The 13,634-nt window shown below is 40.2% G+C and overlaps 1 protein-coding gene across 1 annotated transcript in view; it reads left to right on the top strand.

Moving 5' to 3' along the window:
• Nucleotides 1–13,634, top strand: part of ARHGAP18 (Rho GTPase activating protein 18) — a 75,795-nt gene that overhangs the window by 43,177 nt on the left and 18,984 nt on the right. Inside the window, exons 4-8 of the mRNA XM_066611195.1 lie at nt 360–420; nt 6,722–6,888; nt 7,886–8,051; nt 11,607–11,698; nt 12,894–12,971. Coding sequence (XP_066467292.1) covers nt 360–420; nt 6,722–6,888; nt 7,886–8,051; nt 11,607–11,698; nt 12,894–12,971 — 564 coding nt within the window. The remainder of the gene's footprint in view (nt 1–359; nt 421–6,721; nt 6,889–7,885; nt 8,052–11,606; nt 11,699–12,893; nt 12,972–13,634) is intronic.

Raw genomic sequence — 13,634 nt, 5'->3', positions numbered from 1 at the left:
TAAGTGGTTCTCTGTGAGATAACTTTTGTCTGCTTCTGAAGCTGAATTATGCCGTCAACGCTAATTGAAACTCACACTAGCGCTATATATATATATATACTGTATACATGAAGCAGCATACACTAGATTTATTGCTATACTTCGTGGTCATTTCTAGTTTTCTTGGGACTCTTCTGTGTACCTAGTGACTGCGCTGCATTCTGTGTTCAATATGAGTTTTATTTTTACTTGTGAGATACTTTTGCAAAGGCATAAATTATAAAGATGACAATGAATTGCTGGTTTATTTGTGGAACTTCTAAGATTGGATAGGAGCAAAAGTTAGTTGAGTTTTAGAATGTCTTACTTTGTCATTTTAGGCAACTGATGGTGTAAAAACAGCAGAAAACAAAACTGAAACGCAGGAGGAAACAGAAGAGGGTATGTACAGGTTTTCTGTACTGTTGTATTTACTTTGAGATGGTTTAACAAGAAATATTGCAAAAGAAGTTCATGCCTTGAAAATACACTAAATAAAAATCTTAATATGAGCTTCAATACAGAGAGGTCCTTTAAGCATGCCCAAAAAACTTGTGGATGCAAGTTCTTAAAATGACTCTAAAGAACCAAACAAACTCTGCACCTGTGGATTTTGCATTGTGACTCTTTAGTCTGTGCCCAGGAACAAATAGTACATAACTATTACCTGTTTTTTCTTTCAGGTATATTTTAAATTTTTTTACCTGAATGTGATTGTGTGGCAGTATGATCTATGTAAGATTTCCTATTAACTTTTCAATCAATCCAATGAGGGGTTGATATAGGTACACTAATCAACAAATAAAGGAATAACAGCACAGCAGTTTTTCCTCTGCACTTGGGCAGGCTTTTCAGAGTTCCTCACCAACGCGGTCATCTGAGCCCTAACAAACTCGAGGAATATTTGCTGTGCAATATGGCTGGCAATGTTGTTAGCATAGTTTAACAAGTTCTTGTCAGGAGAGATGGCAACAAAAGTGAATGGTTCCCTGTGAAGGTCTGTTACAGGTATTCCCCACCGTTCACAACAGTGTTGTAGATTGTTGCACAGCAGCTAGGCTGTCTAATCTCTGAGATCCTCATACTTGCCAGAGTTGATGAACACAGTGGGACTTACACCCAGGTAAATGTGGCTAGCATTTCAACTTAAACTTTCTTAAAATTGAGAACAATATAAAATACTTACATTAGTGGCCAGTTCACGTGAAATGCTATCATAGTTTGTTCAGAGATTCTTTGTGGGTTCTAATTCTGGTTTGCGAGTAAATGATGGTTTTTGCAAATCAGTTTTCCCAGGTTTTGATGTAGTAATAAATTATGATTAACTGTGAGCTGGTGTATGGGGGGGGGGTAGGGAAAAGTATGAAGAATGCAGGTTTGAGCCTTTCAGATATAATTCCTAACAATATTTGTATGCAAAAACTTCCTTATTCTTGAAGTTCTCCTATTTCTCAGACTGGAAGTGGATATATGCACATCATCTGACTGTCTTTGGCAAGTTCAGAACACAATGAAGCTGCCAGACATTATCTTAATGTTTGGAATTTCCATATACACATCTGTGGCTTCAGGAATTCTGATTCTCCTAGCCAGTGCTTTTTTTGTTTAAAAAAAAAAAAAAAGTACAGGAACTCATAACTTGTTAATCTTTTATTTATTTATCCTATGCATGTATACTCAGAAGTAAGTCCCATTATAGCCAATGGGGCTTACTCGCAGGAAAGTGTGGATAGGATTGTAGTCTGAGTGCCCAAGCCTATGCATACCTACTCAGAAGGAAGTCCCATTATATTAAATGGGGCTTACTCCCAGGGAAGTGTGGACAGGATTGTAGCCTGAGTTCCCTTGGGATTAGACTGCCAACTTTTTCCACCAGCTCTTACTCCAGTGGTGTTTATCAGCAGGGTAAGCTTCAGCAGCTGGATTTCTGCATATCAACCTGCTGCTAAAGCTTTGCACACTAGCAGCAGGTCGGTTTTGCTGGCTAGTTCACAGTGGCAACTGGTTGACCAGTAAGTGTGGGGCACTGGGGCTTCAAGCTGTGATCCTAGCCACACTTTCCTGGGAGTAAGCCCCATTGACTCTAATGGGACTTACTTCTGAGTAGGTATGCATAGGATGGGGCTCTAAGGCTGCAATCCTATCCTCACTTTCCTGGGAGTAAGCCCCATTGACTAATGGGACTTACTTCTGAGTAGACATGCCTAGGACTTGGCTGGCAACTCATGCAGGAGGCAGAGACTCTGATGGGAGGGGCTGAGCTGGCAGGATGAGTCCCTCTGAAGACTGCCCCCCTCCACCCTCCTCTCATCTGCTCGCTGCTCATGGCTGTGCAGCGGCTGCTGGTCCCTACGCTGAGTATAATGGAAAGAGGGGTGAAAGTGGCATGGGGGGGCAAGCGGGATCTACGATGTCCCGCTGTCCCACTGCGGGACTGTCCCAGGAGCAGCTGTGTTGAGGGAAGTCCCGTTGCCCCGCAACCGTTTCTGACTCATAAAGCACTGTGATTGGCTCACCCTGCCCTGCCTCCCTTAACCTAGAGCCGAATTTCAACCTCCCAGCCGCCCTGCAAACCCCAGGGCTCTGATTGGCTGAGAGAGGAAATGGGTGTGTCCATGAGAAGCACCGCCCTCCATGGAATTTGAGTACCTCGTGGGGAGAGCATTGCAGGGCAGATCACACGCCTCTTCTCTCTCCTTGTAGTCCTGCCTGATCTTGATTGCTGCAGGCAGTAGATTGTAGTCCTATCTAAAAGGTGCCGGAACACCGTTCCGGTGCGTTCTATTAGAAAAAAAGCTCTGCTCCTAGCAGAGCACAACACAGTTCAGCATTCCTTCTGAATGATTATTATGGATCCCCTAATTGCCAGATTTTATGTAAAGATCTTATTTTCATATATTCAATTGGTCAAAAAGCAATATTAATTCAGAGGTTAAAAGAGAAGATGTTTCAGACCTCATTGATAAATTAAAGATCAGTAAGTCACCGGGCCCTGATGGCATCCACCCAAGAGTTATTAAGGAATTGAAGAATGAAGTTGCTGATCTCTTGACTAAGATATGCAGCTTGTCCCTCAAGATTGGAGGATAGCAAATGTCACGCTTATCTTTAAAAAGGGAAAGAGAGGGGACCCGGGAAACTATAGGCCAGTCAGCCTAACATCTATACTGGGTAAGATGGTGGAATGCCTCATCAAAGATAGAATCTCAAAAAACATAGACGAACAAGCCTTGCTGAGGAAGAATCAGCTTGGTTTCTTTCAGGGTAAGTCTTGGCTCACGAACCTTATAGAATTCTTTGAAAAGGTCAAGAGGCATGTGGATGCGGGAGAACCCATAGACATTATATATCTGGACTTTCAGAAGGCGTTTGACACGGTCCCTCACCAAAGGCTACTGAAAAAACTCCACAGTCAGGGAATTAGAGGACAGGTCCTCTCATGGATTGAGAACTGGTTGAAGGCCAGGAAACAGAGAGTGAGTGTCAATGGGCAATTTTCACAATGGAGAGAGGTGAAAAGTGGTGTGCCCCAAGGATCTGTCCTGGGACCGGTGCTTTTCAACCTCTTCATAAATGACCTGGAGACAGGGTTGAGCAGTGAGGTTGCAAAGTTTACAGACAACACCAAACTTTTGCAAGTGGTGAAGACCAGAAGTGATTGTGAGGAGCTCCAGAAGGATCTCTCCAGACTGGCAGAATGGGCAGCAAAATGGCAGATGTGCTTCAATGTCAGTAAGTGTAAGGTCATGCAAATTGGGGCAAAAAATCAAAACTTCACATATAGGCTGATGGGTTCTGAGCTGTCTGTGACAGATCAGGAGAGAGATCTTGGGGTGGTGGTGGACAGGTCGATGAAAGTGTCGACTCAATATATGGCGGCGGTAAAGAAGGCCAATTCTGTGCTTGGGATCATTAGAAAAGGTATTGAGAACAAAATGGCTAATATTATAATGCCGTTGTACAAATCAAAGGTAAGGCCACAGCTGGAGTATTGTGTCCAGTTCTGGTCGCTGCATCTCAAAAAAGACATAGTGGAAATGGAAAAGGTGCAAAAGAGAGCGACTAAGATGATTACTGGGCTGGGGCACCTTCCTTATGAGGAAAGGCTACGCCGTTTGAGCCTCTTCAGCCTAGAAAAGAGGCGCCTGAGAGGGGACATGATTGAAACATACAAAATTATGCAGGGGATGGACAGAGTGGATAGAGAGATGCTCTTTACACTCTCACATGACACCAGAACCAGGGGACATCCACTAAAATTGAGTGTTGGGAGAGTTAGAACAGACAAGAGAAAATATTTCTTTACTCAGCGTGTGGTTGGTCTGTGGAACTCCTTGTCACAGGATGTGGTGATGGCGTCTGGCCTGGACGCCTTTAAAAGGGGATTGTTGAGTGCTTTAGGAAGTGAGCCAAAAAAAAGAAAAAAAAATAGAAATGAAATCCACTCATCTCTGACAATGTGTTAACTAATATTTAGAAAAGGGGGAGGGGACTTAAATCTGCTTGTAATCATCACACGCTCCATTTCAGAATTACATTATGATAGCATTACAGAGTGGCCCCTGTATCTGTCGTTTCAGTATCTGCGGATTGGGTCTGCAGGCCTCCTCGACATGCACTCCATCCAGAGGACCTCTCCTTGCTTCTGGAAGATCCTCTGATCCCAGCAGAGGCCATGGCCATCTGTTCACAGCATCTGCTGGGCTCAGACTGAGCTCAGCAGCTCTAAACATGTGACTGTTCTCATGGAGAAACTGGAAGTGATGTTTGTAATACCTTATAAGGCATTAGGAGACCCAGGGAAGCCCTGGAGGATGGGAGGCATTTTGCCTATACCCATGGTTTCAGGTAACTGGGGGGGGGGGTTCCAGAACGGAACCTCCACAGATATGGGGGCATGCCTGCACTTGTTAACTCTTCTAATGACTTGGAGAGAGGGTATTTACTTGGAGTTTTTATCCACTGCTTTTCTTAACCCTGTTGGGTAACTCAGAGTGGCTGACAAAAATTAAAACATTATAATACATATAGCAGTTTATAATTTTGAAAATAATAGTAAAATTAATCATTAAAATGATTAATCTAAAATAAAGCTATAAGCAAGTAAATAAATCAATAACCAGTAGACTGGCAGCAACCAAACATTTGGTTTGGTTTGATAATTTGTAATGACCTGGGGGAATGCCAAAAAACCTAGAGACCTAACCAAAAGCCAACTGAAAGCTATACATTTCACTGTGATAGTTGGGCATCCTTGGCCGCAATCCTTGACACTTGTACTAGGAAGTGAACCACATTGAACATAGTGGGACTTAGTAAATATACATAGACTTGCACTATAAGGTTGCAATTCTGTGCATACTAACATGAGACTATGCCCCACTAAGTACATGGGAACGTATTTAAATGATTTATGTCCTGCCTTTCCTTTCCTTCCAAATAGATGGAGTGTTAAGAAAATAGTAAGATGCCAAAATAGGAATGAAATGTAAGTGCACTAATCATAAAAATAATAAAGAATAATGCGGTTATCCCTTGGCATCTGTAGGGGGCCTGTTCCCAGAACCCCTGCAGATGCCGAAATCTGCAGATAACAGAATCTCTGCGTTTGGGCCTTTACCTGTCCTCCTGACGTGACCGAAAGCACCTGCCATCCAGAGGTATCTCGGAACACCTTCTGAAAACTGGAAGTGCCTTTTACCTCTGAGGGGACTTTCTAAGGCACATGGCCTCTGAAAGCCTCTCAGGCAAAACTGGAACATGTGGGTTTGGAACCTGCGGTGACTCAAATCCATGGCTTCTGAACCTGCAGATAAGGAAAGTTTTCAGCCCTTAGTCATCAGCTCTATGCATAGACGGGCCAGATCTTATGCCTACAGGAAGGGGAGTTATATAATAAAGGCGTTGCCACAATCAATCTGGCATCAATGTGGCCTCTACCAGAGGCAACAGGCACAAGTAGGGCACCCAAATGACCTTAGGGGATGGGTCAGGACTGCACAGTAGAAGTATTTCTTGGCAGATAGTTATTTATAGGGCCTGCACAGCTTCTTAAAGCCATGTATGATGTTTAAAATAGACATAAAGTGCACTGAAGTCATATCATGCGAAGGGAACTAGCATGTATCTTATGTCAAATTTATAAGACCGTTTCACAAGGTGGTGTATCTTTATACTTCAGACACTACAGTATTTAAAACAGGCATCTGCTCTCAGGCATGAGACTGACTCATGTAGCAGGGTGAGGTGATCACACTTTATTGCTTCAAATTACAAATATTTTAAGGGTTCTAGATGCTCTAGCCCAGCTCTTTTGTCTACTTTGCTGGGCATAGCATAGGAGTGGTATTTTTTTTTAGCCTAGAGGTATATTCAAAAATGGTATCTCCAACCTTCAGCTAAATGTTTACCATTGCATGCAACTGCATTTATAGACCCAATGTAAGGTGGTTCTTCAAGGAAGAAAACATAAGGTAGGCATCATGGTAGACTTCTAATTCCCTATGAAATTTAGTTTTAAAGGGGCCGAATATCATGAAGTGACAATTCCTTTGAAACTAAGAGAAATTATCTTTGTTATTTAGTCATAAAAACTGCTTTGGAAGGGAAGGTGGTGATAAATCATATTTTGTATGAATTGGAAATGGAAAAAGTATTTTTTTTTAATTTAATGGCTAATTTTTCCCCTCTTCTTTTTCACCAGATCCAGCATGTAATCACCATATTGGTGATAGCAGCCTGAGACATGCTGTGCCAGCGTCTGACTCTGACATCAATGTGGAAATATCCTTCTCTGAACAAGCAGCTACCCTCAGTGATAATCCAGCAGGCAAAGTTGCAAGGGACAAAGATGATGACACGCTGACTCCTGTAAGCATTTCTGCTTTCCCTTTCCAACATCTTTTAATTATACAATTTTCATACATTTCCTTCCATACTTGCAAAACTGTGCATGACTTTTTGTAGTGAGAAAGACCTGATAATGCTATGTATTGTTATTTGTCTCTGCAAATAGCAGATGAGATAGTAAAACTGGTCCTGGCTGTACCATTTGAGACTGTTGGTAGAAGAGTATTCAGACACTCTGCACATAGAAAACTGGTGTCCAGGGAAGAGTTCTAATCTAGCCTTCAACCTGAAATGCTAGTTTTCAGTATGTAGTAATTTTATTTATGTTTTGGTCTGGAAGAGGTAGAGTCTAGAAACAGTTTGACCACTTCAACTGCTTGCTTTTAAAAAAAAATTAATACGACCTTGGATCCTTTTCTAGGGCTGAAAGTACTTTTATTAATACTGTGTTACTGTATACTATATTAACTTATTATTTACTCTGGTGGATACTTGATCTGTCATTCCTTTATCCTAAGGAAGATGCAACAAGCCCTTGTCAGCAAAAATTTTCATCTACCTATATCATAAAGTCAATGAGCAAGGTGAATCCTTTATCGATTGCAAAGTATGTAGAACACATCCTAAAGTTTAGTTAACTTACAAATATCCAGCCCAATGTGTTTTATGGCATCCAGTTTGGTAGCTGACTGTAAACAACTTGCAAATTCTCAGTGTAGTTGTAACCTCAAAAGTGTACCAGTCTTGGAGAATAGAAGAGAGATTCCATCCTGTCCAGAAGGATCTTGTCTCTTTTTCTGATGTACACTTCCCTCAAAATATATAACCTTTCACATATAACATTGATATATGAACTGTATACCACTGAATGGTAATTTAGAATTTGTGGTTAGCATTTGCCTACTGCACTGATTTGCAGTTATGTAAGCTGAACTGCAGGAGGTGCAGGACCTATGTACGCCTTTTTGTAACTTGTTAAAATTAGGATCTTATGCTATGATCTAAATTATGTGATTAGGATTTCAGATTGCCAAAGAACAAAACAGGTACAACAAAGATTGGGGACCTTGCACCTCAGGATATGAAGAAAGTTCGGTCTTTAGCATTGATTGAGTTGACTGCTATCTTTGATATATTTGGAGCAGAAGTTAAGCCTCAAAAAACAATTAAAATTAAAACTAAAGGTAAGTTGCTTTTATCTGCAGCGATACTCTTATGTGTGTGTTGAGTTGAGGTGTCATTTTTTAATTCAACCAGTGGCTTTTGGGGTCTACTTTAGCTACACATGAATACTGTATGCAAGAGCAACAATATGGGAAGCTAATTAGGACCTATGATATGCTTTGAGGATTAAAAAAAATAATAGGATGTTTTGCCCAGTTTGTTGCTCGGGATCTAGGGATCATCTACATGCATTGGATTTCAACAGTCTGTGAATGGTTTATTTCATTGTGAATGATTCTGGAGTATTTCCTGGTCAGTTACAAGTATGTAGGTAAACTTCTAGGATGGACACTGTGCAACCCTAAGTGAAATACTTTTTTCACTCCCTAGATTTCAGTGGTGGTGTTGAGTATGGGCTTAATCTCTCCTGCCAAAGTCAGTGTAAACTAACTATATTAACTCTGGCTGGATTGTGCTATGTAGAATGAAAGGTTGTAACATCTAGAGAGAAAGGATTGGAAAATGGATTATAGAGGCAGCTAAACAGTGATACTAGAATGTGTGCATGTCTCCATTATGTGACTTGTCTTCTACCATTTGTCTATGGACATGTCAGTAACTCTTTTTTCTAACCTGTTTGGCTGCTTTATTTTTTATCTCTCAACTGTGCTTGCCCTTTACACTTCATTCTTTCAGTCTCTCTTTGGTGTTGATGTTTCACTGCTTGAACTTTCTCTTGCTTCTCTTTTAAACCACCTTCAGTCTTTAGGAGCTTGATAGGTCTCCACCTTAATTTATTTTTGTTTGTGTCATGCCGTCTATACTGGATGATGTTTTTAGGCTATGCTTCAGTAATAAATGACAGAATGTTACTTGAAGACTTTCAACAAGATTTTAATTTATGTTCCAGAACAGTGTAATTACAATGCTCTTATTTTTGAACCAGCACTCTAGGAAACTGCAGCTTTGTGATGCTCATGGTTTTTATTTTGGCATGATATTTTGCTTCAGTTTTGAGACTGTGGGTTTTGTTTTGTCTTTAGTGGATGGCTGTCTCATTTCCGGATCGAAATCAGTTCCTCATCAAATTAAAATTATACCATGGCTGCACTTCCTTAGTTATCTTCTACCTAACATTTTGTTCAGACTATTACTTTCTGTAAAACATTTTGTATTGCTGCATAAGCTCTTAACTTCTTTCCTCAGACCCAAGATATAATAGATTTGGGCATCTGGGATGATTCTGAGAAGGTAGAATGTATGTTAGAGATCATCATATCGGGCAGGGGAAGGAGAGAGAAAGAGAGAGAGACCAAAAGTTACATTTATTTTGAGATAAGAACATAAGAACAGCCCCACTGGATCAGGCCATAGGCCCATCTAGTCCAGCTTCCTGTATCTCAGAGTGGCCCACCAAATGCCCCAGGGAGCACACCAGATAACAAGAGACCTGCATCCTGGTGCATCTGACATAGCCCGTTTCTAAGATGTTGTTTAAACTGTCCAGTATAAAATATGAATTCACTGTTCACTGTGAAATGCAGTGAACACCCTGCAAAATAAACTTGCAAACCAAACTTGCAAACCAAAACTCAGTACTGAACTTGCAAAAGTGTACAGTTTCGATTGGATCAATTATTGGACGTCTAAGACTGAATGAATTTGGGACAATTTTGGACTTGTAAATTAAAGCTTCATAATTGAATTTATCCATTGAAGGTTGGTTTTTACTTGTCAATTATATCTGGATATTAAGAGAACTGACCAGACTGAATTTGTGTGTGTTATCCGATCAAGCTTTTGCAAGTAGTCCTAGTAAAAATGTGCAAGACTGGAAATATATCAATTTTATTTATTTAAAACATTTTTTAAAGCTTCATTAAACTAATGTTCAACTTACTGTACAAATATTAACTGATGTAAACTAAGATACTCTATTGATCTAAATTCTCAACAGCTAGATTAAAAAATGGTTTTTAATTATAGAATATCCAAACCAATGGGCTTCAATCTGCAGAAAATATTATCATTTTGTTAGTAGTCTGTATTTCTGACCTCTTTAATGTTTTACAAGGGCTTGATACATGTTACTGGTTAATCACATTACTTCCTGGCCCAAAACTTGCAGTCAAGGTTCAGCAGAGATGACAGTGCAGTAGCTAAATAATTGAAAGCAATAGTGAGTGATAAGAGTGTACTGTAGTGTACAACTGAGTGCTCTGAATGCTATCTTCATTTCACAGTTCAGAAAACAACTTCTTCCAGGGCAGAATCAGCTACATAAGGTTTCTGGAACCTTGACCCCCTCTCCCATTCCATACAGTATTTATATGTTTTCATATTTTTGAAATGATATGTATGGTTGAATCCATATATCAGGGATTCCAGATAAAAAGGGGGACAGAGTGCCTATAACCACTGTATGGAAGAGAGAATTTTGGCAGGTGCAGCTTTGTAAGCTCTTCCTTGTTGAGCTGCACCTGCCAAAATTCCCCTTTCTATATAATGGTTAAAGGTATAGGCACTCTACCTTTAACCATTATAGGCACTCTGTCCTCTATTGCATCTGGTCACCCTGCCAAATACTGAAGCTATTCCAGTACTTTTTGAATTGGAGATATTGTTTCAACTTTGGAGAAATGAAAGCTGTGTTTCATCCTGAGAAATAGTGGGTCCCTGCAAGTTCCTTGTTTCTATGTAAAAGTTCTCTTTACCCTTGCCATATAAAGTAAGACCCATATTGGTCCCATACCACTGACGAAAAACTAAGGATGTGATAATAGTGGCTTGCTAATTTCACTTGGTGTGTTTATGGCTGAGACATGAATTGGGAATACAGACCTTAGCCACACTGCTGTGTCAATCAACCATCAAAATACCCTTACCCTTTTGGTGAAATGAACAAAGGATTAAATGGTTTGCAAGTCTGTCTTTGTGTTTTCAAGAATAATTTGCTTTAAAAAGAAAAAGAAAAAAACTAGCCAGATTTAATGCTGCCACTGCTTTTATGCAAGGAAGAAATTTTAAAATGTACAAAACAATATTCAATTACAGGAATACTGAAGCAAACTTAAATTCTATTGTTTTTGATGTGATTTAGTACTAGTATAGATTAAAAAATGTAAAAAAGTTTGATGGAGTGAGCACTTCAAATACACAGATTTATAATAAATCTGATAAAGATAATACAGTTTTATGATACATACACAGATAAATACAGATTTTTGACTTCCCAAGTCCTTTGAAGTCACTGACCTTTTAACTTTCATAGTAGGTCAGATTTGGTTGGTATTATAACACTTAAAAATAGAGCTTCTAACTTGTTGCTTTTTTAAAATTACGGTGGGAATTGATGAGTGTTGCAAACTACAGCGGGAAATGCAAGACAATCCGTCTGTGGATTGAGGAAGAGAAATTGGTTTGCTTTGAGCTGAAGGTGTCTTAATTGCCTTTCTAAATTGACTATATAGAAGCTTGAGAAATGTGAATGTATTGAGGAAAGGTTATTTCTGAAAATATTTTGTCTTTATTTCATTGAGCTGGAAGAGTGAATAGTGTTTCTTTGCTTTATGCAGAATCTGGTCTTTTCGGCGTCCCACTAACAGTTTTGCTTGAACAAGATCAGAAGAGGATGCCAGGCACCAGAATACCTTTATTCTTTCAAAAGGTGAGTGTACATAGCCAGTCCATTTCTTGTTCCTTCTGCACTCCATGTCTTAACAGAAGCATATCTTGATGTTCCAATGTGTGCTCTTTTTCTGTGTTGAGGATATGTGTAGCATGTTGTTGTTGTTGTTGTTGTTGTTAGAAGTAGTTCTTTCAGGAAGAGCAGATCTGAACTAATTTTAATATTTCATACTTCACTTATGTTGGCTGTATAAGAGGATACAATGATCTACATCAGGGGTGTCAAACTCATTTCATACAGTGTGCCTAATAATATTCATGGCACTTGCTGAGGAGCAGATGTGACATCATTAAGCAGGAAGTAATTTCATTAAGCAGATGATGGCCAGTAATAAGCACTTAGGCATAACTTAGCAGTACTGCACCTGAGAGGTGCTCTGCAAAGTGATGCCTTGGCAGAAGTATCACTTCTGCCAAGGCTCTGAAAAGGGAGACGGAAGGAGGCCTCAGAAGACAAGGAATGCAACAGGGGATGCGGAAGATAAAGAGAGCCCAGTTATCATGCAGGCTGCCCTTTCAGCAGTGCCACTTCTGCTGTGGTGTCACTTTGCATAGCACCTCTCAGATAGGTTGTAGGCTGATATGGCCTAACCCAGGGTTTCCCAAAGTGTGGGTTGTGACCTTGTGCACTATGGATCATGAGTTGGGCTCTCCCACCCCTTACTTATGGTCAAATTTCTCCTGGGTGAAACCGGGCCAGCGACCCACACTATTTGGCACTGAATGGCCTGCAAAAACTTTCAGAAATGACTTCTAATGAAGCCGTATTTCACCAAAAGTCACTTCCAGATGCTTCTTTGGGCCATGTAGAGGCCTATGGAGGGCGTTCGAGTGGGTCACTGGTCTGGCATGATCGGGAGAGGCCTCTGGGCCCTTTCAAGAAGGACTTGCAGTGCATTGCAACAAACGGTGGAGGACGAGGTGGGTCACAACTCTGGGAAGTTGGCCACTGGCCAAACTACTGTCCTAACCTCTTGGGGATTTCAGCCAAACTTAATGTAAGTATCCTTGATTCCAAGGTTGTGCCTGTAATTGGAGGGGCTTGTAGTACCTTAACTAATGCAGCATTCTCTGTAAAATGGAGAGGCACATCTATTTTTTCTCACGAGTTTTCACTGTTGTACCAATTTAGTTGTAACTTATTAGACTGAGACACATTCCATTTTTATTTACAGCTAATTTCCTACATAGAAGAGGGAAAGCTTGATACAGAAGGGCTTCTTCGAATACCTGGTGTTGCAGCAAGAGTAAAGGTAACATAACTTTGGTTCTGGAAACATTTGTAAGATATTTTACTCAAAACAGTTTTAATTGTTTTTATACCATTTGGCTTGTATTTGTTTGAGTAAAAGTCTGTGGCAGGATTGAGGCTTTAGATGTTTTTTCTTGACTGAAAAAATGCAGTCTTTTTGTGTGTGTCAGCATACATATTTCTCCCTTTTATTAAATTAAGGAAAGAGCGCAGAACAATTGCTCTATTCTTGCTACGTATTGACTTTTCATCACTGTGGTGTCCTCTGGATTCTGGTTGGCCACCTGGCTAAACAAACCTTTGTTCTTACCCCCTCTGAGTGTGGATCTACTGCTTTTCCAAGGAAAGCATATCATTCTCTTTCACACCTCAAATGCACATCAATTAGCAAAAATTTAAAGGTCAGGTTCAGTTACAGAATTTAGAAGTATGTTAACATTCTGTACAAGCTAGTTGTAAGATATTATTACGTATAGATCTTGATGCCCTGTCAAATGGATGAACTGAATCGCAAGTCTTTTGAAATCAAAAGTGCAGTTTATGCAGTTCTTCTGGTGGGGAATGTAGAGGTCAGTAGCAGCTTTGAGGCAAAACTCATGTGCCTGTAGTATATATGTAGAGAGGAAATTTTCCCGTACCTGCTGAAATGTGAGATTTTTCCAAA

Source organism: Tiliqua scincoides, chromosome 1 (assembly GCF_035046505.1).
Source record: "Tiliqua scincoides isolate rTilSci1 chromosome 1, rTilSci1.hap2, whole genome shotgun sequence".
NCBI classification, from domain to species: Eukaryota; Metazoa; Chordata; class Lepidosauria; order Squamata; family Scincidae; genus Tiliqua; species Tiliqua scincoides.
Note: the sequence above shows the minus strand (reverse complement) of the source record. Positions and strands in the feature narration are given on the sequence as shown.